Here is a 22,220-nt window from a genome sequence, read left to right as displayed (position 1 = left end):
CCCCCATCGGCGACGAACCGCCACGAAACGAAGGTCAAGCGAGGCATGCGCGAGAATCGTCTGCCAAATGTCAAAAGTATCGTCCAATGGGTTTCCCAATTGCGAAGTACTTGCAGTCGAGCTTTGGGAGCACTTTTAGTTTTGGCGCGAGAATGAGAAACGGTCGTGGGCTGTGCAGCCCTTGCGGGCGACAGGGAGAGAAAGAAGGGCGCGCGTGCCCGCAGTGTCAAGTGAGTCAGCGCCGCGCCCTAATTTTTTCGGACGATCCTCTCAATCAACACAGCGAAGCTGGTTGCAGTACAGCGAGCATTGATTGGCAACTAACTCCTTTAGCAACCACATCCGTCCTCGACTCTCGGGGGGTCGCGCATGATTGACCTGTCGTTGACGCGGAATCATCGTGGAAAGTACACTGGCGCTTGCTAGCCTATCGCTTGTCCTCATATCCTGTACCGTTACGCCGCGCCACTCAGCTCAGAAAACTAGCACCCCACTTTCAGATCAAACGCTTGCCCTTGTCCCCATCCACGAACACCCCGCCACCTTCAACCTCGTCAAGCCGCTATCGGCGTTGAGCTTGTGCGACTTCTCAGTGACTGTTACTGCTCATTACATCTCCAGTCGCAGCAAAAAAAATGGACGCTACGGAACAGCAGCAGCGCCTCCGCGTATTCAATGCCGATCAAGTATCCAAGCACGATCGACTGGAGGATGTGTGGGTAGTGCACAAAGGCAAGGTGTACGACGTCACCGACTTTGTGTTGGACCACCCTGGTGGCGACGACCTGGTCATGCGCTACGCCGGAAAGGACATGGGTGACATAATGGACGATATCGTCGAGCACGTGCACTCGGACAGCGCATATGAGCTGCTCGAGGAGCACCTCATCGGCAAGATCGCCACGACGGATGAGGAGAAGGCCATGGCCGCTTCAGCCGCCGAGGGCGGTGCCGCTTTTAGCGGAAAACCCCAGGAGATTGTCATCACCGAAGACTTCAAGCCGACCGACACGGACCTTTCGAGCGACTTTAAGAAAACCCAGTTCCTCGACCTTAGCCGGCCGCTGATCATGCAGGTATGGAACGCCAAGTTCTCCAAGGAATTTTACCTCGAGCAGGTCCACTCGCCACGCCACCTCAAGGAACCCGCGCGCCTCTTGGGGCCGTGGTATCTCGAGATCTTCACGCGCACGTCGTGGTATGTGCCAGCGATGGTTTGGTTGCCGATCTCCGCGGCGCTCTTCTCGCGCTCGCTCCAGCAGTTCTCCCACCTCACCGTCCCCGCCAACGGCTTCGACTTCCGGGCTGTTGCAGAGGCAGCGCATCGCAATGCCGACAAGATCACCATACAGGCCACGTCCCAGACACTCAGCTGCTTCATACTAGGCATCTTCATCTGGACCCTCCTCGAATACAGCTTGCATAGGTTCTTGTTCCACATCGATGACCTCCTCCCGGACAGGCCGTTCTTCCTCATGCTCCACTTCCTACTCCATGGTATTCACCACTACCTTCCCATGGACCGGTGAGTGCCAGTATGTGAGGCGATCGGGACAGACGCGACAAGCTGACTGAGTGCACCTCTAATATGATTTTGGCGCAGTCTCCGCCTCGTCATGCCGCCGCTCCTCTTCTTTGTCCTACAAGTGCCGTTCACCAAGCTAGGGCACATCATATTCCCCGCAAGCATAGCCAACGGCATCATCTCTGGTGCGTTTGCCATGTACGTCGTCTATGACACCATGCACTACGCCCTGCATCACACTAAGCTGCCAGCGCATCTGCGCAAGATGAAGAAGTACCATCTCGAGCATCACTGTGAGTTTTTTTGTTCTTTTTTTGCGGGGCAGCGAGGTCTTGTGCCACCACAGGAAAACAAAGAGTTAGACACTGACTTGAACAACCCGCCAATTATTTGACGCACACAGACAAGAACTACGAACTCGGCTTTGGCGTTACGAGCAGAATGTGGGATTACGTCTTCCGGACAGAGCTGTAACGCATTGGCATCTACAGACTCCTTCGCCATGCCATGCCATGCATCGCTGCATCCAATGCATATAGATGGTTGACTTTGTGCTCTCACACCCGGCGTCATCCGTTTCTCATTTCTATTCGCGTTTCGGGCTATGTTCATTGTGTTCAATGTAATGAATGGATTTTAAGGACTTCGCGGCGGCAGCAAAGCGCATTGCCATTTCTGGGCCGGCATTGCTATATACAAGCAAGCGTGCCACTAGCAAGCGATGTCACGTTCCTTCGGACGTGTTTAAGCCACACTCTGCTGCAACTATCTCCTTCGGTGGAATGTTGCCCTTACCACACAGCCACAGTTGCTGAGAACGTGCCCTATCCACCCACCGGGGTACCTCTTTGACCTTGTCCTCGATGCCTGCCAAACGCTTGATGGACGTATCGCTCGCCTGGACAAACACGCGATTGTAGACTCGGCCTGAGACTGTCCGCGCCGCGACGGAGCAATTATGGATGCTCTTCTTGAATAGTTTTCCGTGGCTGGAAACATACGAGGATGAGATGCACCAGGGGATGCGTGATGTTTGTGCATAGAAAGGAGAGAAAGCCACGACGACGGTCAGCCAGGGTAGTCAAGAGATCAGGCGGCATGCGAAGGATGAAGGCAACAAACGTTTTGAACATCCCAAAGAAGGCCTGCGAGTGTTTACCCTGTTGCTGAACATGCAGCAGCGTCACGGGGAAATACCTCTGTACATCGCTGAGCACTTCGTCCATCGCGTTCCTAACGATGGTGCGAATGTCATCATCGCTCGCCGCAGGTACATCAGGCTGTGACGTCGCGCTGTCAGACACACACGATCCGCATGTGAGGAGAAATGTAAGCACCGGAATGATGACTTACACGTGACACGCTCGCGAGGTACTCACAATAGTACACAGATGAAAGACGAGCCACGCTTGCGCGCCATTCTTGATGAGGGTCCAGCTTGCAACTTGGCTTTCTGAGTTTCTTGCTTCCAAAGCACGAGATCTTGCCCGCGCAGGGGTTTACCATTGTCGTGATACGGCAGCCTGGGCAATTTCCCTGCCTGTCGTGCTCGCTGAACTTCTTGCTGCCAATGCACGAGGGCTTGTCCTTGCAAGGCTTTACCATCGCCGTGGTGCGGCGACCTCGACAAATTCCCTGCGTTCGGTGTGTATGTTTGACTATCAGTCATGACTGAGGAAACGGGAGGCCCCACTTTGGGACTCACCTTGCGGAGCCTGAACGATTGCAGTTGGCGCTAGGATTCTCCTACCCGGCAGCATGACCTTATCCATCGCCACTTCGTGCAGCCACTTACTTTGCTGTTGAGCTCGCACGAGTGGCTCAGCCATGATCACACTCTCTTCGCATTGCTGCTGCCGCTGCTGTGGGCCATCTTGCCCGTTGTCGCGCGTCCCCTTCCACCGCCTGTCTCCGGGTTTACCGGTATCCTTCTTCTGCTCATTTTGCTGCTCGTCCACCTCCGTTCGCGTTTCATCATCTCTTTCATTCTGCTTCTCCTCATCTTTCTTTCTGTCTTTGTCTTTATCCTTGTCTCGCTCAGCGTCTCCGTCAGCTTGATATAACAGTTCCATAGCTGGTCTGTACCTGTCCATCTTCCACAGGTCTGAGATGGGAAGTGATATTAGGTCGAACGCCATCGCTACCGTCGGGCCTAAACTGCCAGCACTCTGGTCTGAATCGCCGCCAAGACGGGCGAGCTTGGGGTAGCGCTGCGAAAAGTGCGTCAAAAAGCAATGCTCGGCATTGGCGTTTTTCGCGAGTTGGATGGCTTGCCCAAAAGTGCTGTGACCTTTCGCTGCTGCCATTTCTTCTTGGCCATCTTCGAGCGTTGCCTCATGGATGAGGACCGTGACACCTTTCGAAGCGTTTTCCATGGCTTTGCAGGGCATCGTGTCGCCTGAGTAGGATACGGACCAACCGTCTCGATGCTTTAGAATGATCCCGTAGCATTGTGGGGTGCGGTGTGTGACGAGTATGGTGTTTAACTGTGTCAGATTCATTTGCTTCATCAGGTCTGCCACAGCCTTCCGTGAGTCCGACCCTTGCGGAGAGCTTCGATGGGTCATATCCTCGGAGTCAATGTTGATCATGGAGCTCCAGATTGGCCGCACATGTCTTGAGCGGAAGCCCAAGTTTTCGAAGGAATCGTGCTCCGCCAGTGCAGTCCGATTGTGTCGATTCACAATGATAAATATCTCTTCCCTTGGCGGCGGCCAAAGCTGCGAATGCGAAAGAAATCTGTAAGCCATCTCAGAGTAACTTAGAGAAAGAGTCATCCAGAATTCACCCTCTCCCGTGCGTTTAACAGTCTCGTGAGGCCAAGGTGGTGATCGGCATGGATGTGGCTGATGAAGATCACCTTCAAATCTCGAAGAACATTGTCGATCTTGTCCCCAAAGTGGCGACAAAGCTGGCCGTATGTGCTCTCGCCAGCGTCCAAGAGAATGTTGCCACAATCAGGTGCGCTGATGAGCGTGCCGCTGACATTGCGGTACTTGCTGGGAGTGGCACTGCCCGTCCCAAGCGGCGTGATGATGACCTTGTCGAGAATCGAGCCTGCAGCAGCTGGTTGCCTGGTAGCTGCCTCCCTTTGCACCTCCGATCTCGTCCGGGCTGCCATTTCCAGGTACTTTGGCCATACTTGGGCTCGAGCTCGCTCAAGCCTTTGACGAACAGTTTCTCGATCAGCTAGTGAGGGCGTCGCTCCAGTCGCAGAGACATCCGCCTCCATTGAGACGCCCGTATTCGCGAGCGAATCGCGATCCATGTCCACCTCGAGGTTTTCCGCGCTAGATGCCAGCCAGTCTCTCGCCTGTAGATTATCATGTTCAAAATCGAACCGGGGAATCGAGATATCGCGAGTCGCATCGCTGCAGTCATGCGGGATGTATGGCGCGAACCGGATACGCAGATCTCCGTCCAGCGCTCGGGAGTGTTCCGGTAGCACACCGTCGCCGAGGCTTTGCAACGACCTCTTGGGTTGTAAGCTGTATTTGGGCAGCCGGAAGATGCTGTCGTCGATCTTGCTTAATCGAAGCTGAGCGAGTGCGGCAGATGGGTAATTGAGGGTGTTGGGACAAAAGTCTGGAGAAGAGATGATGTGATCCGTCTCAGGAGGGAACGATTTCATCCATGTTTGGTACCTTTCGTCTGCTAGAACCTCCGCTGTCACGCAGTGCAGAATGACGTTTGCCGGTCCTTGCAGTTCAGAAGTATCAGTACTTGACGCCTGCTTGTATCGATCGAATGCTCTGCTTCCAAGAAGCGACGGAAGGTAGGAGACCGAAGGAAGATAGGTTTGTATGAACACCTGCAGAGTCGAAGAAGATAGTCAGCAAAAGATGGCATTTATCCCACCTGAATCTGACCTCACCGATCCAGGCTGTGAAGGCTCAAGAACCATGTCAGGCGTGACTGTAAACTCAACGACCTTCATTTCGGTAAGTGGCGTTTGTTGCTCTCCTTTCATGTCCGTTTCCTTTTTCTTGTTGTTCTGCTTCTTGCCCTTTCCCACCTGCGCAGCCTTCCTCTGCGCATCGAGCCAAGCTTTGCGTCCGGTGACATCCATTATCTCCCATGCTTCAGGGCGCTTGAGCTCGATCGAACGCCCCGCTGCCAAGACACCCAGCGCGGGACCAGCCGGTACCCCGATCGCGGCCGCCTTAGCGGCGTCCATGTTGCCGCGCCTAGCTGGCGTTTCGACAATGTACGTCAGCGTGACGGGGGGTAAGGCGCTGTCCACTGCCTCCGCTCGGTTCCGGGGGAACCTCGGTGCATGGCGAGTGCTGAGTGGAGCTGGTGGCAACCTGTGGCGAAGCCATGCTGGCGTGGTCCCCATGGGAACAGGCTCCTGGAGCGCCTGCTTGCCATCAGTCAGTTTCTCCTCGTTTGCTCGCGGTGGACTCTGGGCAGTTGGCTGAGCTTCAAGTCTGGGTTCTTCTGGCTCGAAAGCTTTTGCGCCAGGCCTGTACTTGTACATGTCCGCAATGATTGCATCAACGAGGCGCGCGGCATCCGGCTTTCGGAGCTTCCCCGCGTACCATGCCGGAACGGTATCCCATGGCGCCGGATCTACGCTCGGGTCATACGTTGTGCTAGAGTCTTCATGCTGTTGCAATGAACCATCTAGCAACTTCAATTTGGGGAAATGCGTTCCAGACCTGGGCTCTGGTTGCTCGTCTGTACTGTCGTTCGATAGCTTCGCTCGCTTCGCGGGATGAGGAAGGCTTCCATTATTCCGGTTGACCGCTGCATCGCTATCGGCGAATAGAGGCACCTCAGAGGCTTCTTCCTCTTTTCCGACGCTTGTAAAGTCATAGGCGCTGTTGTGTAATTGCACGCCATAGACTTTCACCAAGCTGTCGGCATGCAGGAGTTGCACGCCATACGGGAGAACGGGCTCAGTTTGCGCGGAGTTAGAGTCGGAGATGCTTGTCAGAGCAGGATGCGACATCGAGCTACTCTGGACGGATGGAGGAACGAAGGAGGCTTCGACGACCTCAAGTGAAATTGTGCTTCTTTTGTTGAACGACCTTCCAGCGGCGATGGCATGCTTGAAGTTGGGTGCGCCGATGAGCTTGACCTTGGTCCGTTTGCCACTTTTGGCCGAGTCCGCGATCCCCATCAAGAACCCATGCAGGCCTCCCATCGCCTCCGCATGTGTCGCAGGAACGAAGATGGCGCCTTGGTTGTTGTTGAAGCCGAGTGTTGGCCCGCGGCGTTGCGACATGGTCCGGGAAGTGCCTTCGGGCACGTTGAAGAAGTAGCTCGCGGAGTCGAACTTGAGCACGACAGGAGGACATAGTGCCCAGCCAGAGTCGGCCGTCGGCCCAGGTAAAATCCGGAGTGCGCCAAGCATGATACGCCTGAAGGTGTCCCGAGGACGGTGATGGTTCTCTGTATTGCCGTCCGTCTCGACACTACTGTCCGTGCGCCGAGAAGCTGGAAGCAGATTCGTTGCCGTTGATACGTCGGGTTGCTCGGAGGGCTTGCCTACGCTTCCGCCTGCTGCTTTCTCTTTTGCAATTGAATAACTTGGTTCTTTCTCTGCACATTTCTTCCCGGCTTTGCCGGTGCGTTGTATAGCAGTCTGGAAGCTGCGCCGCCAGCCATACGGGGTGCTAGGCCTCGCGGTCCGGGCCGGCTGGCACACGCGGTGTGCACAAGCGTGCAGCTGCTGAGCGTACACGCAAGTTGACTGCAGCGACTGCAGAGGCAGCCAGTGGCGGGCTGCAGCTCTGGGCACCAGCGTGGCCGTGGCGAACAAGAGCTGCGACGTAGCTCGTGGCGCGGGTATCGTGAATACTTTGCAACGCCTTGCGCAAGGCGTCCGTTTGAATGGCTGTTTTTCCTCGAAGAAAGACGGTGGTGATCCGACACGAGCTCAGCACGATGTGCACCTATTCTATGTGCTACGATTCCTGCACGCGCGCAGCTTTTTCCAAGTTGTGCAGCGGCTTGACATGCACGTCGTCTTCTGGTTGTTAACCACTTCCACCAGCATCCCGATCCCAGAAAAGAGCGAACATTGCAAACAGGTACGTACATGTTTTGCCCGTCGAGTTCCGAGTTCCGAGTTCTTCTATTTTGCTGGCTCATCCGACGCCACGTCATCATTGACATGTGATTAGATGACAAAACGAAACAGCCAACACGCAACAATAGGATCAACTGGACAAATCGTAATATTATAGCAGTGTACAGTATGAGGATAGAGGAAAACTGTAGCATTGCGGAATGTGGTGTGGTGCGAGGCGACAGCGACGAGCGACCACACGTCGCGCCCACCGGGTGCCCTGACCCATCGGATACGTCGTGGGACGCGCCGGGGCCAAGGCGCGAAGGACGGGAGTTGAAGCGGACGGACACACGGAAGGATGGACGGGTTGTGCCAACTTGGTGTGTGAACTGTGGCATGCGGCAAGGTGTGACTTCGAGCCACGAGCACCGCCGGCTAGCCAACGTCGCACCAAGCCCGCTGTTTGTAGTATCTCACGTTGACACATACATCGATCGAACAGGAACGGCTGGACGCAATGGCCGGGGAGAACGCGATAGTCGTGTTGCGTCGTCGGGCAATCGTGAATCAATGGCGAGAGGGATGGCGGCGGTGGTGGCGCGACTCTTGACTATATCGATGGGTGTTAGGGTGGATAATTCGCAGGGAGGCACTGCCCACGCTCCACTGTATATGTATTTCAGCGGCGCACGCAGTGTTTCGTGTCATGATTCAATCTTTCGCTGCGTGCTCTCCGCTGCCGGCGGCAGGGCCGTAGCCCACGAGTGCGGCCTCATCCCTGAGCGCCTTGCGACCCGCGTCGGTGAGCCTAGGCCTGCCGTCGCCAAAATCGACGTGGAAGAACTGGGGGACAAACGCCTCGCCGCGGCGCTTGCGCTCGGCGGCGGCCTCGCGCTGCGCCTGCTCGATCTCCTGCTTGTGCTTGGTCGCGGCGGAGAACTGCTTGCCGATGATGGCGTCCGTGACAGGCTTCCAGATGCGGCGCGACTCCATCTCCTCGTGCGCATCGAGCGGACGCACTGTCTTGCGCGTCAGCGCCAGCTCGTCGAGGCGGATGAGCAACCGCGATTCCTGAGTGCGCACCCACACGTACACACAAATTCAAAAGAGGCGGAGGAAATGACGACGAGGTCAGCACAGCGTCGCTTGGCTCCTCCGCGGTGGCACCGACGTGAACCCGCTGCCGACTCACCCGCTCGCCCTTGAGCTTGTACGTCACATCGCCCCGCCACTGCCCTTCGAACGTCGCGACGACCTTGTCCTGCGGGACCTGCTTGATCTTGGTGTAGTGCCTCTTCTGCTTGCCGTCGCTGTCGCTGTCGCCATCCTCGGTCTGTTCCTGCTCCTCATCGTCGTGCCCGTCGTCGGGATCGTAGTCGTACTCGTAGATGACGCCTTCGAGTGCGTACTTGGCCTTCATGACCCAGCTCTGTTCCGAAAAAAAATTGCAGAGGGGCGCCAAAGGCGCGATATCACGTGAGCACGACTCTGCGCGCCAAGGGACTTGTGACTGAACACTGGTACTGCTACTGATGCCTCTCACCTCCTCCTTGTACTCGATGATCGTCCGGAGGCGCTTGCGCTTGCCCTTACTCTTGCCCGTGCCGCCAGCGCCGCGGTTGTTGTCGTTGTTGTCGTTGTCATCGTCGTCGTCGTCGTCAGGGCGGGAGCCGCCCCTGCAGGTGATGTATGTGTGGTCGGAAATGGCGACCCAGATGTTTCCGCGGAAGAAGCCGTTGATGCTCGCGGTCGGGTGTGTCAGCTGATACTCCTCACCAGGTGCGCCAGCGCCGCTGGCGGTGTCGGTGAGGCCGATAAAGAGGCCCTTGTTCTGGTCGCCGGGGTATACGCGCACACTGGCGCCGGTGAACTTGGCGCTGAGCTGGTCGACGCCGCGCACGTGCACGCCCGCTTCGGCGCACTCGCAGTAGAACGTCGAGATGGGCGGGTGGTGTGAGACCTGCTCTGTCAGGAACGCGATGCGCCGCTTCTGCGATGGCGCAATGATCGACGTGGCAAACAGCGTCGTCGACGACACGTTTGTTGCGCTGCCGTTCGCAGCCGGCTCCAAATTGGCACTAGTAGCGGCAGCGGCACTACCACCTGCACCGCTGCCGCCGACATTCCGTCCACTGAGGAATTTGCTGAGACCGCGCTTTGTCGGCTGGGACCTGGCGAGCGTGCTCTTCTCTTCCGCCTCTGCACTCGCCGCGGCCTCCTTGATGCTGCCAGGCCGGCTGCTGAGCGACGCCGCTTTGGATGCGCGCCCCCCTTTGCTCGCGAGCGGCAACGGCGACGGTGCGTCAACGCCTGGCTCCAGCGCCTGCACCGGCAGGATGTCGCCCGCGGCGGTCACCGCAGGCGTCTCAGCATTCCAGTGGCAGCGGAAGTGCTCGCCCTGTGTTTCGGATGACAAGGAGAATAACAGAGTTTGTTCGGTCAGTCAGCGCTGCCCGTCTACTGTTTTCCGGCATGGCACCTGTGTGCTGCACCGACGCACCAGGACCGAATTGTACGGCTTGCAAACTTTGCCCTTGACGAACTTGAGCTCCTTGGTGAGCGCAAAGCGGAGGACCATGAGCATGCGATCGAGCGGGTCGTCAAAGTCGGGGATCGATGCGATCATGTCGGCGCGATCAAGGTAGGTCCAGTATTCCAGGTTGGGCTGTTGGCAAAGGGAAAGGTGCAGAGTGTCAGGCGGTGAAGCTTGACAGCTATGCTGAGCAGCTGGAAACGAAGGTACGTACTACCGGTTCGAGCAGGGTGGCGGGGAGGGAGAATCGACTGCGAGCGCAGGCCAAGAAGATGTCAGAAACATGGGGAGCGCACACAAGGTCGCGAATCGAAGGTGCCTTCCATGGTACACAAGTACGAAGGTAGACGACGGTTACTCACATAGCCGCCAGGTCCTTGACGCCGACAACGCGCTTGAGCAGACCGATGAGCACCTTGAGTTTTCCGCTCTCCGAATGGCTTTCCTCTTCACCGCCCGCGCCTGCTGCTCCTTCTGCTGCCAAAGCTTCGCCGTCAGCCGCTTTGGCAACGGCAGCCTCGTGAGCTTCGAGCGAGTCGAGTGTCTGCAGCGGGGCAGCGATGTCCTCGTGCGTGGCGTCAGCGTCTGCACTGGTGGTCGCCGGTGCCGGCGCGGTGGAGCGGGTGGACATAATGACGTGAGGCCACTAGGCCGATGTGTCAAGCGGGCCAGTCGTCTTTTCCCGACGATTGTGTCGGGAGTGGTGGCGCGTGTGCAGCGTCGATGGGAGGCAGGACCTGCGTTTGTCAGCCGCCTGTACGCGCCCTGATGTTCTGTTCTGCCAGCAAAATGTCTACCGACAACGAACGCGGAAGGAGGTTTCCCTGCTGCTCGCTCGCGCGTTGTCGCTGGGTCGAAGAAAAGAAAGAAGCGAAGAGAAGCAGGCTATCCGCGCGTGTGTGCAGGCGAATAAGGAGCTGACGAGAATGGTATGGTGGGCGTTCCGCAGACAAAAGCGTCGTTGGGAGCCTTACAGGGGACACTGAATTTTCTGTATCGGCGCAAAGGGGTGGGGGTATGTTGTTGCTGCTCCCTGTGCGACGTCAAGCAGCGTGTGTGCCGGGGGTCTATGGACGAGATGCGATGGCGACGTGGTGATGGTCTGACGACCACTAGATCTTTGTATGATGCGATGCTGCTGGTGTAACAGTCAGTCTGTGTGATATGAGGGAGAGAGAGAACGTGCGTTCGCCCCTAGAGAGATAGACAGAGGAGACGGAGACGGACACTTGAAACATACTGAGACTGCGGACTGGTGGCTCGAGCGCAGCGGCTTTGATTCAGGCTGGATTTGTGGGGTGGCGCCGCACGCGCGCGGGACATCGCCAGCCAGCCGCTGCCCCATTATGTAATCAGATCCACACCACAGACTTGCGTGGGAGCTGGGTGTATGTATGTATATATATGTATGTCCATATAGTTGCACCCCTTGTCGCAATCTCCATAGGCACACGCAAGCCAACACTCTGCTGTCCGTTTTCTTGCACCGCCTTGCTCCCTACCTACTTGCCGTCTTGAACGCGTCTGTGATGTCGAGAGTCGGTCGGACAAGAGTTGGTTAAATGTCTGATCCCCCTTTTGGGCCTTTCCTTAGTTTAACCCACCTTGCCTTGCCTGGGCTTGTTCGGCAATTGCCTTTCTCCGCCCAATCTTCAGGTTGGGGAAAAAGGGGTTACATTCGATGCGAGACGAATAGGCTTCTCGAGGGGACGCTCTATCGGCACTCCGCAAACTTGGCTACGGATGAGATTCGGCAGACTTATGGGAATTAGTGCTTCGTTGATGGGTCGTTAGTTTAGGGGCATAATGCCATTTTAGGGCATGTCGAGATTCGTCTCACAGCTTAGATGATGGAGGTCGTGGGTTCGAGTCCCACACGACCCCATTTTTTTTGCCCCTGCTCCCCATGCAAGTTACGCCCAGTATGAGATGAATGCTGTCAGTTAGTATCAGCATCCGTCTGCACCATTGGTCGAAAAGAATGCGAATCTGCCTCTCTTGACTGAGCTGACGATGGCTTTTGGAAAAGATTGGGTTACACTGTTCTGCCGTTGGGAGCGCAACGCGTGCAGTCAGTGGTCATCCATTATTGATCGTCCGCAAGCACCTGCACAACATCACTTTCGGCGAATCAAATACGAATGTGAGACCTCTCTTCAGAAGGTACAGCTGTACATGTACCGTAGATCCATCAAAGTATACATGAGTCATGCATCCTCTTCTTCCTGCTCCGCTTCAAGGCTTGCTCCCTTGAAGATACAGCGCCTGTGGCCCGGATGGACGCTGCTGATGCGCCCGTGTCGGGGGGTGCTTGGTCTGACGTGAGTGCAGAGCAACGCCTGCATCGCCAGCAAACCCGCCCGGCCCTGTCTCCTAACGACCACCCCCACACCCGCAGGAGCTCTCCGACGCATTGCTCGCTTCTGGCGTGCCGTTCACTACGCTTCCGCGCGGCGGGGCTGGCGGCGGCGCAGAGCAGGAAGCGACGTCGCCGGGTCTCTTGCTCGTGAGTACTCGCTCGCACTCTTCACACCAAACGCCGCGCCGCTCGCTCATACTTATACTGGCCACTCCCGACGAATGAGCTGCACAGAAACTCTATCTCCCATCGGCCTCCGCCTGGCGGCTATTCCCCGATGCTACGCCGCCCCCGCAAGCGACCGCATGCGACAGCGGCGTGCACAGCGCCACCGCCGCTGCGTACATCGGCGTCCTCCTGATCGACACGCAGCGCCTGCACGTCTACTACGCTGCGCTGCGTTTCGAGGAGCTCGCGCGCAGGCTGATCGTGACATACGCCAGGCACGCTGTGCGTGCGCTCGAGCAGGCAGCCCACGCCGCAGCTGCAGGCGTAGAGGGTGCTACTGCTGCTGGCACGGCGGCTCCGGCTGCTTGGCGGCATCGTCTCCTCGCCGCAAGGGCAGCGCGCGCACTTTACCGCCTCCATCACTACCCGCACCCCTGCTCCCGGCACTCATCCCCCCCGTCGTCGGCGTCATCGCCACCGTCGCCCATACGCCCAGGCGCTCGCCCGAGTACATCAACGCAAGCAGAGGCAGAGGCAGCCCTCCAATTGGAAAAAGGAGAAGAAGAAGAGGATCGCGCGCGACTGGCAGCACATGCGCGCATTGAGCTACTACGCACCCTCCTCGGGTACCGCTGCTCGCTACGCACCGGCGACACCGTCGAGGTCGAGCACCAACTCAGCGAGACAGACGCGGACATCTCCATCGGCCTGCATCCCGCTCCTCTTCTTACATCAGGCACAACTGCAAGAACACACACAAGCAGCACTGCCGACGGCGAAGCCGAAGCGGACCCAGACGCACGGCTGCTGCTCGCGGGCATCGCGTCAGTCCGCATCTCGCTGTCGTTCGACGCGCTCCTCTCGCGCGCGCACGCAGCAGACGTCCTCAGCCGCCACCTGCTCTTACCGCTCATCGCAACCGCGAGCGCTCTCGCTTCTGCTTCTACATCTGCGTCGGGTATACGTGCGGCTTTACAGGGGGCAAGCGGCAGCAGCGCCGACGAGCACCAGCGTCATCGCCATCTGCACGTACAGAGCATGCACGACGCGCTCGACACCACTGCGCGCGTATTGTGCGACACGTCGGCGTCCGGCTTGCTGCTGCATGTGCACCTGCAGCAGCAGAGGAGCTCGCAGGCCCCGCTCACTGTACCGCCAGTATCGCTCTGGCGCGCTGTTGCTCGCTGCTCGCAACCACCTGCTGCGGCTTCTGCTGGTGCGGATGCAGACACGAATGCGCTGCTTCGCGCGCAGCCGCCAAGCAGCGGACTCGTGTCCGCGTTCGAAGACGAGCACGAGCAGTACCAGCAACAGAGGCTCGCGGGAGAGGGAGAAAATTACAGCGCGCCAGCCGCGAACGACGCAGCAGCACCCACACGGAAATATCTAGGCCCTGCACGGCTCCCTGACGACAAGCCATCGTCGGGGGCGCCAGGAGCAGCAACGACGCCAGCCGTGCATGCAGAGACGCAGGTTCAACGGCCATTTTTATCGCTTTCACCGCCAGCACTACCCAAACAGGACGACGGAAGCGACACGGAGGATGAGGAAGACGACGACAAGTACAAGCCTACACTCAGCTCATCAGCGCACCATTCACTCGCGAGCGCAGGGACGCCCTATTCCTCGCAGCCCGCATCTACGTCAATGCCTCTTCCAGGCATAGCAGCAGCCAGCGCGCGCGTAACTGCAGCACCTGCGTCCGCGAGCCAGGCACCGAAACGACCGCTGGCTGCACCCGGCACCACAGCGGCAGAGGCACACAAGCGTGCCGAGCTGGACGCGTTGCGTGAGCGTGCGCGCGTGGCAAAGCGGCCGCGCGTTGCGCCCACCCCCGGTAGCCACGCCGGCGTCACGGACCGCCGCGTGCATTCTTGCAGCGACGACGACGAGGAGAATGGTGTTAATGTCGAAGACAATGGAGGAGCAGTAACGGCAGCGGCAGCGCATCCCCAGGCGGGCAGAGCCGAGAACCGCCTCCCGATACCGCCTCCCCCGCCTTCGTCCGCTACGCCGCCCAACAGCTCGGGCGTCACACCATCGACGGCGGACTCATCAGTCTCATCGTCTTCTTCGACGAAGAAAACGCTCACGAAGACTAGCGGCAGGGCGGCTCGGATGCGCTTTTGATGCGTCTCGCGCTCGTACCCCCGCTCCAGCCTACAGTTCCCCCCTTGCTGCTTCAGGCAATTTGGTCATTTGCACCCTTACTACGTTTGTGCTCGCTCACACCTCGCAACATATCTAACTATGCCACGTGTACCCCACGCACTAATAACGGTATCGCACTGCATTGCCTTTCATGACATGTCGGTCCAATGGCCACCTGCTGCCACCCGTATTGCATCGTACCGGATCGGATCGTGTAATTTGTTGCTTGAGCTACAACCCAAGTGCTTTCCGCTCGCTCACTCGCTCCCCTTTCCTCGCTACCTTGCCCGCCTCCTTGCTTCGGCAGATCTGCGCGCGCGCGCTCTCTCTCTCTCTCTGTGCCTGCCTTCCTTGTATGCATTTACGTCCCCAAGAAACAGCCACGATCTTGCGCTACGTTCTGCACTACGCTGCTCCTACCCCTTGCAAGCTGGGCGCGCTCACGTAGCCTTCTTGCGCTCGTCCATCGAGTAGCCTCCGGGACCCATGTTGACGAGTAGAAGCAACCCGCCGACGATGGAGAGCGTCTGGAAAAAGTCGTACCGCAAAAAGTCGCGCGAGGGATGCATTGCGTGGACCGACCAGAAGTTGTTGACGAAGAGCTACAGGGGAAGAAAGATGAGGGAGGAATACAGTCAGCCCAGCTGCCGCTAGAGGCTGAATACACGACTGCGGAACTCACATTGAAGATAGACAGCAGGAGAACGAGGAAGGAGGCGCTCCACCTCGCCTTGAAGCCGACAGCGACCATGATACACGCGCCAAGGCCGAGGATGGCGACAATGATGCGGAGGATGCTCCAATGACCATGGAGGATGAAGCCGATGAAGAGGAAGATAAGCAAGACTCTTCCAGCGAGCTGGAAGTAGATCTTGCGGTCCGTCTCGCTGATGGACGGCAGGCCAGCGAAGATGTTGCGCTTCTTGCTCAGCGAGTCGGACAGGACCATCAGCAGGCCGCCGATAACGGAGAGGTTGCGCAGGAAGAAGTTCAGGTCAAAAATCAGGCCGTAGCCGAAGCCCTGGACGACGACGACACCGAATAAGGCACCGATGCTGATCTCGGGGTATTTGCGCGCGATGACGCAGAACGACGCGGCAAGCATGACCTGCAAGAAAAATGCGTGAGTCCTGGGGTTGGCTTAGGCTGAAGCGACAGCATCCTCGGCGGCGCGACTCACGATGACGTTGGAAAGGAGGAAGAGATGTGAAATGCCCCAGGGAAAGTGCCTGTGCTTCTGCAGATAGAACTTCTGGTCGCTCCACTGGGTCATGATCCTCAGCGCATCCTCGAGGAAGGTGACGACGATGAGGAAGCGTCCAAGCGCGGGGAGGTAGGGCTTGATAGGGTGTGTGTACATGTCAATGTAGTCCTCCACCTTGGAGGTGATCGCACGCAGCTGCTCCAGCGGCGAATCTGGGTTGCTGCTGCCGCTGCCGCCTCGACCTACGCCACCCGACGACGGGCCACCGCCGCTGCCGAATGCTGACGGCCGCGAGCCGAGGCCCTGGCTTGCGTATGGAGATTGGGCATAGGACATGTTGTGCGCTGCTGAGCTGAACTGGACTCTGTTATATGTTGCCTTGTGTGCTCGCAGAGCGATGTCGAGGTGCGCTGGATTTTTTGCACGAGGCCGGGACGAATGAAGGAGACACGCGTACGACAGACACGTTCTCGCAGAGATGATGGACAGCTGTTGGTAGTGGTAATGGTGAGGGTAAGAAGGATGACGAGCAGACCTGGACGATGGAGACAAGCGCTCTTATTAAGAGTAGATTCCACAGGGGATCTAATGCGAAGAAGAAGATTAGCCAGGCACTGCAGCAGTGTGCAAACACGAGCGCGCGCGCGCGGCCGCACACCGCCCCACTATGATTCCCGCCGACACTGCCGTGGTGCCACCTAGCAACCCGGTGTGCTGCAGTGCCCCGCATTAGCAACATCTATTCCTCGGAGCCTCCGAGTTGTCAAATCCTAGTACAGATGACGACACAGGGGTTACTTGGGCAAAGCAAGTTGCGACCCAAGTAAGACACGGTGCAAGGATCAATGGAGCAATGGTGATAGAGTATGCAGGGAATGTATCACAAAATACAGGTGCGGGCAGACAATACATGCATGCGTGCGTGCATGCGCGCAGCCGATCTGCGTTGCTCTGCAAGTGCCATACCGTCGTGTGTGCATGCACAACATGTGACCTAGGCGGAGAGAGTAGCGAGAGTGTAAGAGAGAGAGCGTGTGTGTGTGGGTTGGGGACGAATGAATTTTGGGTAAAGGGGGGAGACAGGGAGAGTGGTTCTTGTTTGCGTGCCTAACAAACACCAGCCGAGGCGGCTGGGGCATGCGTGCTGTTGCTGCCGTTTTGCTAAAGGCGTGTGTTCGACTGCTCCTCCCCCTGCTGCGCTCGCCGCCGCGTGGACGAAAGGTACGCGAGCTCGGCCGCCGAGGAGGAGGACGAAGACGCAGCGCGTTGGCGCTGCTTCTGCTGCCGCTGCTTCGCCAGCGCGGGCCGAATCGTCTTTCGACCATCAGCCAGCATGTACGCAGCGTCGGTATCGTCGTCCATCCGCAGCTCGCGCCGACCAGGTGCAGATGACCAGCGCCGCTGCGAGATATCCGAGTCGCTCGAAGCGAGCGATGACGCATGGGCCTCGCGCGTTGTGAGCCGCGAACGAACATGCGCACGGACAACACGCACATCACTCGCCGCAGTGCGCCCAGCCAAAGCTGTCTTGCCAACGCAGTGCGCCTCGCATGAAGTCGCATCGAGCATCGAGTCGATCTCCTTCGCCAGGTCCGCAAGGTCCGGACCCACCGTCGCAGCAACACCAACATCCTCGCTGCGCAATGCGCGCGCAGTCGCCAGCTTGAGCTGTCGGCGCCTCGCAGCGCGCTGCTCCGCGGCCGGAGCATCCTTATCGTCGACTTTGTCAAACAGCGACGATGCTACTGCAGTAGCGCTTGTCGCCCTGCTCGACTTACTTGCTGCGCGCCGTTGGCGAGAAGCGCCGCTGCTGATGGCGCCGCGCTTCTCCTCCTCCGTTTGTTCAGTTGCAACCTCATCGAAATGGATTGCGGAGCCCTCGGAAGGCGAGCTCGGCATCGGAGCAACGATCGTGCTCCAGCTGTTTAGCGCCGTCGCTGCCGCCGCTCGCGCTTTGGCTGCCCTGACCGAGACGCTCGAGCCCTCCGAGATGGAAGTAACAGGAGAGAAGAGCGTCGTCGCCGTTGTTGAGCTGAGCGAGCGGTCCTTAAGCAGCTGGTCGGCGTTTCGGCGGCCCTTTGCATCTCCGTACAGGAGCGAGGCAGAAGAGGCCGACGACAAAGTTGCCGATGATGACGACCACGACGAGTCGGTAGGCTTGCGCTCGAGCGGCGCCTCCGCATCGCGACTGCGTGCTTGCCACTTGGCAATGTTTGCCTCCAGCTTGAGCCTCGCTTTGGGTGACTCCTGTTCAGCGGCATTCTCCACGGCCAGCAACTCCTGCTGCCGCTTGAGCTGCTCCAGCGAGGACAGCTGCAGGCCCGCGTCGTGCCGCAAAAGCGCGGGCTCGAACATCAGCGCGGGCTCTGGAACCGCGACCTGGTGCACCTCGACCTCGCACAGGTGGCCACCGTTTCCAGGCAGCGTCGGAAGCGGGCCATCATTCGTCCGGAACGCTGAGCCGATTCCTGCCATGCCGGGTGTACACTTGGAAATCGGAGTGTACAGTTGCCACGCAGGGCTATTGTGTTGTTGCTGCTGCCGTGATTCTTGCTCCCATGACCCTGCCAAAGTGCTGCTGAATTCTTCCGTAGTCGTGCTCTCGTCGCACTTGAAGCGCGGATCCTGCTTCGTCAGTCGACGTACGCTCGGCAACTGGCTGTCCCTGCGTCCGAGCGTGATGACGCGCGAATCTGATCGCACCAGGGATTCTGTGTCATCTGCTCCAGAGGGCGTCTGTTCTCTGCGATTCAGCCGAGTTGCTTTGAGAAGAGAGTTGGAGAGCGTCGATAGCATACCCGTGCTCTTTTTCCGTGATGGCACGGTGGCTTGTTCGGCGTGGGGCCCACCAAACGGATCAGTGAAGAGGATCGTTTCGCTCGCTTGGCCGTTTACGATGGGTGCGATGGATGACCATGCGGATGGTTGGTCTAGAGGGAACGCAGAGCGCCGCCGCGTAGCCGCATACACTGATTCGGAACGAGAGTGGCTGTGCTGCAGAGGCAGGCCGCCGGACAGGGAGCGCTTGTGCAGAAGTCGCTCCATGACGCTGGGCCTGCGCGTCGCGGGTGGCCAGATGCCGTGCATGTCACGATCAACGTCCTTTTCCCTCTCTTCCGCAGCTGTACTTGGACCGCGGCGGGTGACGGCAAAGCCTGACGTATCGCCGAGGTGCGGTGCAAGGCCGAGACCTAAGCCTTGGCCCTCCTCATCTTGACTGGGCACGGAGGACTTGCGTCTGGGCACAGGGTTGTCGAACAGCATCCAGCCTCTGCCTGAGAGCACCGGCATGGGCTCCAGGTGGCTGGCTGGCGCCGTATGTTTGCCCCGCCGCGAGTCGCTGAGCCCCGTCAATGCAGGCATCGGGCTGTTGATCGACTGGCCTCCCAGCAGGACCTTCTCGGCCTCCCGGAGCGAAAAGACCGAAGAGCCAGCGCCGGGCGACCAGTTACCGCGCTCGAGGCGCTTGCGCTTGTTGACGCGGTCCTTGGATGAGGACAGCCGGAACATCCACGCGAGCCCCCCGATGAGCGTCGCCGCGACGATGGCAGCGCCGACGGACACGATGAGGATGAACGGGACATTGTGACTTGTCCCACCACCGTTGCCGCCGGCTGCCAAGCCTGTTGTCGTAGGTGCAGACGAAGCTGCGCCGAGCAAAGGTAGTGGAGTCGAAAACGCCGCCAACGATGAATTCGCGCTTGGCATTGGTGCTGACGACACCAACGCGCTTGGCAGCGCCGTGGGCTCCATCGATACTTCTAGTTGTGGAGTAATCGAGGAAGTCGGCGGCGTCGCTGGTGCTGGGTTTGCTGTTGTTGGAGCCGCGCCTGGAACTTGCGGTGGATTTCCTGTTGCGGGTGTTGCCGCTTGGACAGCAGGAGTAGGTTGGGAGGGGGGAGCTGGAGAGGATGGCGCCTGTGCCTGTTGAGGGGATGGCTGAGGCTGAGCTTGCTGGGACTGAGCTTGCTGAGGCTGAGCTGGCGTTTCCGGCTGTTGTCGTCTCAATAATGGCGGTAATGCCGGATCGCTATGCTTCTCCATCATCGCTGACCGCCGCTCCAGGCTCTTGATCATCTTTCCTGTCCGCCAGTACTTCTCCGCGACCTTTCTCCGCAGCTGTATCCTCGCCCTCTTTTCCTTTGACGACCGCTCTGCTGCGGCCAAGAGCTCCCGTCGCGTGCGGATGAGCGACTCGATCGCCTCGTCAAAATCTGCATCACCTGTCCTATCTGTGTCCAGCTCGCCGACACTACCGCGCCGCGCAGGCGGAAGACGGACAGATCTGCTGCTGCCACCAGCACCCGGTCCATCCTGCCGCCAAGCGACATCATCTGCGCCGTTCTCGAGCATCTCCCTAGGGGTTCTGGACGATGACTCGTGTTTGTAGTATTGCCGCGTGTAGATGCTCTCCTCATGTGACTGTGGCGATGTTGCTGAGAGGTATGACGGTTGCTCCTCCTTCCCCTTTCCTTTTGCGCTTCTGCCGCTGCTGCTATCCCTCAGTGACGCTGTACTCAACGCTTCCGATGATGAAGCTGCAGATGCAGCCCGTCGCCGTCTAGGCGGGCGTACGTGAGGGGCTCGAGGCCGTAATGGCTCTTCAATGATGAATCGATCCTCAAGATCAACTCTTTCTTCTTGTCTCCGAGACTTGCTCGTTGACGCTATCTCTCTTTCTTGCTGGCGGTGGTGGTGTGGTCGCGAGTGCATGCCTGCTGGAGGGTATTCTCGTGATGGACCTGCATCGTGACGCAACGGCCGGTCATGCCAGCTGGCCGAATCTCCCTGCATGCCTCATTCAGTGCCAAGTCTTGCTCCTGCCAAGAATGTGACCTGCTGTAAGAATAACTGCCTGGTTGTATTGTCGAGGAAGGCTGTTAGAAGTATGGGAGGGAATAGTGGAGTGAGGGGGGGGGGGTTATGGCCAGGGAGTGGTTGTTCTGAAACGAGATGAAAAGAATGCAAGAGTAGCAATTGCGTAAACAAGTCCCAGCCTGAAGGATTGCCTTATAATGAAGCTGCGTGCTTCCAGGCGTCGCCGTTCCAGTCGTGCGTCCTTCGAGGGGGGAGGGGAGTAGGAAATTGGCTCCAGGCCTATAGACACGGAAGGGAGGGGCACAGGTTAGTCAAACTTCGAACATCTCCCTTGGAAGCAGCTTGGCGAGGCAGAGTCCCCGTCAAGTGAGAGCCGTCTCACCTAACAAGACTAGCAAGACTGCCAGAGCTTGAAGTCCGGTTTGAGAAGGATAGGGAAAGGAAGAGGAATGAGTTAGAAGGGCTACAGGAAGCAAAAGTTGAAGACGGAGTGAAAAGATGAGATGGTGAGCCATCGATGGGACGACGACGATGGTGGTGGTGGCGTTCGCCTCGCAGCCGGGAGGGATTCCCAGAGGACCAGTGTATTGGGACATCTCTGCGCCCTCGATCTGATTTTCGGAGGCAGAGACATTGAGTCGACACGCGATCATACAGCCAGCTGCGGGTCAACGTGCACGCGGAAGCTTGCCGCTTGAACGCCCTGCACTACACTTGGACAGACGCACGAACCATTCTGGCCCTGTGCATATCCAAGCTTCGAATCGCCGGTCACGTCGCCCATTCATTCAACCAAAAAGAACCAAATTCAGCAGTGCTGCAGCAGAACGCGGCTCGCACAAGCTTGCAGGCCAGTGCTTGGGGCTTGGACCCCTTACTCATGACTAGAGCATTCCCGTATTCAACTCCGGATCTGCAGGCACTACATACAGTGATGCCTGCAGATTTATTTGGTGGGTTCCATGCACCGGAACTGCAGTCTCCGTCACCATGTAGTAGTGCACTGGCCATGGGAAGGGGGGGCTGTTGACTGCCCAGTCGCCGCTACATCATGACGAAGACAACGCCGTGCGGCAGGACGCTGAGGTGGGCTCTGCGTCGGTGACGATTGGTCGCTTTGTCCGCTTCGGCAAGGTGGCTCTGGGACCTGTTCCGGGAGCTGGAGGTGCATCTGTGTCATGCACGATGCAGACTGCTGCTGAGCGCCAACGGCTGGATGTGAACGGGGAGCAAGATGGGAAAGAGATGGCAAAGTTGGCTGTTCCATCTACGTTGCACGTGGATGGAGTCATCAGTCGGGAGAGGCGATGGCGAACTGAAAAGTGTTGATCTCAACGGACGTCATGCGACACGCACATACACACTCTCCCTGCAAAAATAACAGAAAACCGTTCTCTGCAGCAGCGGTCAGTCCCACAGCCCACTCCGCACTCCAGGTGTTCG

General features: G+C 58.3%; 6 protein-coding genes and 1 non-coding gene across 7 annotated transcripts; 3 read left to right on the top strand and 4 right to left on the bottom strand.

Annotated features, from left to right (window-relative positions):
* The first annotated feature begins 300 nt into the window (after positions 1–300).
* Positions 301–2,167, top strand: K437DRAFT_240422 (putative SCS7-required for hydroxylation of ceramide). The gene is made up of 3 exons (XM_013385079.1): positions 301–1,525; positions 1,604–1,818; positions 1,929–2,167. The coding sequence occupies exons 1-3, from the start codon at positions 636–638 to the stop codon at positions 1,997–1,999; spliced, it is 1,176 nt and encodes a 391-aa protein (XP_013240533.1). The 5' UTR covers positions 301–635; the 3' UTR covers positions 2,000–2,167.
* Positions 2,168–2,861: 694 nt separating this feature from the next.
* K437DRAFT_31797 (uncharacterized protein) lies at positions 2,862–7,123 on the bottom strand. The gene is made up of 4 exons (XM_013385072.1): positions 5,400–7,123; positions 4,314–5,336; positions 3,231–4,245; positions 2,862–3,160 (listed from the first exon to the last, which is right to left on the bottom strand). The coding sequence occupies exons 1-4, from the start codon at positions 6,882–6,884 to the stop codon at positions 2,901–2,903; spliced, it is 3,783 nt and encodes a 1,260-aa protein (XP_013240526.1). The 5' UTR covers positions 6,885–7,123; the 3' UTR covers positions 2,862–2,900.
* A 1,020-nt stretch (positions 7,124–8,143) lies between these two features.
* On the bottom strand, positions 8,144–10,858 carry K437DRAFT_31731 (uncharacterized protein). The gene is made up of 6 exons (XM_013385071.1): positions 10,440–10,858; positions 10,292–10,328; positions 10,045–10,209; positions 9,088–9,942; positions 8,737–8,973; positions 8,144–8,615 (listed from the first exon to the last, which is right to left on the bottom strand). The coding sequence occupies exons 1-6, from the start codon at positions 10,706–10,708 to the stop codon at positions 8,256–8,258; spliced, it is 1,923 nt and encodes a 640-aa protein (XP_013240525.1). The 5' UTR covers positions 10,709–10,858; the 3' UTR covers positions 8,144–8,255.
* Positions 10,859–11,861: 1,003 nt separating this feature from the next.
* On the top strand, positions 11,862–11,961 carry K437DRAFT_t58. Its single transcript has one exon. It is a non-coding gene; the product is annotated as a tRNA-Pro (tRNA).
* A 1,464-nt stretch (positions 11,962–13,425) lies between these two features.
* Positions 13,426–14,944, top strand: K437DRAFT_31700 (uncharacterized protein). The gene has a single exon (XM_013385070.1). It carries the CDS (start codon positions 13,643–13,645, stop codon positions 14,732–14,734), a length of 1,092 nt encoding a protein of 363 aa, XP_013240524.1. The 5' UTR covers positions 13,426–13,642; the 3' UTR covers positions 14,735–14,944.
* Positions 14,900–16,380, bottom strand: K437DRAFT_251622 (SURF4-domain-containing protein). The gene is made up of 3 exons (XM_013385078.1): positions 15,936–16,380; positions 15,438–15,863; positions 14,900–15,357 (listed from the first exon to the last, which is right to left on the bottom strand). The coding sequence occupies exons 1-3, from the start codon at positions 16,293–16,295 to the stop codon at positions 15,196–15,198; spliced, it is 948 nt and encodes a 315-aa protein (XP_013240532.1). The 5' UTR covers positions 16,296–16,380; the 3' UTR covers positions 14,900–15,195.
* A 715-nt stretch (positions 16,381–17,095) lies between these two features.
* K437DRAFT_31676 (uncharacterized protein) lies at positions 17,096–20,965 on the bottom strand. The gene has a single exon (XM_013385069.1). It carries the CDS (start codon positions 20,751–20,753, stop codon positions 17,121–17,123), a length of 3,633 nt encoding a protein of 1,210 aa, XP_013240523.1. The 5' UTR covers positions 20,754–20,965; the 3' UTR covers positions 17,096–17,120.
* Positions 20,966–22,220: the final 1,255 nt, after the last annotated feature.

The sequence above is a fragment of the Tilletiaria anomala genome (genome assembly GCF_000711695.1).
Source record: "Tilletiaria anomala UBC 951 chromosome Unknown K437scaffold_128, whole genome shotgun sequence".
Classification (NCBI taxonomy): Eukaryota; Fungi; Basidiomycota; class Exobasidiomycetes; order Georgefischeriales; family Tilletiariaceae; genus Tilletiaria; species Tilletiaria anomala.
Note: the sequence above shows the minus strand (reverse complement) of the source record. Positions and strands in the feature narration are given on the sequence as shown.

Excerpts from the sequence above, each read along its gene's own strand:
- K437DRAFT_31731 (XM_013385071.1), bottom strand. The coding sequence starts at position 10,708 with ATGTCCACCCGCTCCACCGCGCCGGCACCGGCGACCACCAGTGCAGAC. Across the intron at positions 10,210-10,291 it reads CCACCCTGCTCGAACCGGTA|CCCAACCTGGAATACTGGAC; the intron begins GTACGTACCTTC and ends CTTTGCCAACAG. Across the intron at positions 9,943-10,044 it reads AGCCGTACAATTCGGTCCTG|GGCGAGCACTTCCGCTGCCA; the intron begins GTGCGTCGGTGC and ends TCCGAAACACAG.
- K437DRAFT_31797 (XM_013385072.1), bottom strand. The coding sequence starts at position 6,884 with ATGCTTGGCGCACTCCGGATTTTACCTGGGCCGACGGCCGACTCTGGC. Across the intron at positions 5,337-5,399 it reads AGCCTTCACAGCCTGGATCG|GTGTTCATACAAACCTATCT; the intron begins GTGAGGTCAGAT and ends TCGACTCTGCAG. Across the intron at positions 3,161-3,230 it reads AATCGTTCAGGCTCCGCAAG|GGAATTTGTCGAGGTCGCCG; the intron begins GTGAGTCCCAAA and ends CACCGAACGCAG.
- K437DRAFT_31676 (XM_013385069.1), bottom strand. The coding sequence starts at position 20,753 with ATGCAGGGAGATTCGGCCAGCTGGCATGACCGGCCGTTGCGTCACGAT.
- K437DRAFT_251622 (XM_013385078.1), bottom strand. The coding sequence starts at position 16,295 with ATGTCCTATGCCCAATCTCCATACGCAAGCCAGGGCCTCGGCTCGCGG. Across the intron at positions 15,864-15,935 it reads TCCTCCTTTCCAACGTCATC|GTCATGCTTGCCGCGTCGTT; the intron begins GTGAGTCGCGCC and ends TTTTTCTTGCAG. Across the intron at positions 15,358-15,437 it reads TCCTGCTGTCTATCTTCAAT|CTCTTCGTCAACAACTTCTG; the intron begins GTGAGTTCCGCA and ends CTTCCCCTGTAG.
- K437DRAFT_240422 (XM_013385079.1), top strand. The coding sequence starts at position 636 with ATGGACGCTACGGAACAGCAGCAGCGCCTCCGCGTATTCAATGCCGAT. Across the intron at positions 1,526-1,603 it reads CACTACCTTCCCATGGACCG|TCTCCGCCTCGTCATGCCGC; the intron begins GTGAGTGCCAGT and ends ATTTTGGCGCAG. Across the intron at positions 1,819-1,928 it reads GTACCATCTCGAGCATCACT|ACAAGAACTACGAACTCGGC; the intron begins GTGAGTTTTTTT and ends TGACGCACACAG.
- K437DRAFT_31700 (XM_013385070.1), top strand. The coding sequence starts at position 13,643 with ATGCACGACGCGCTCGACACCACTGCGCGCGTATTGTGCGACACGTCG.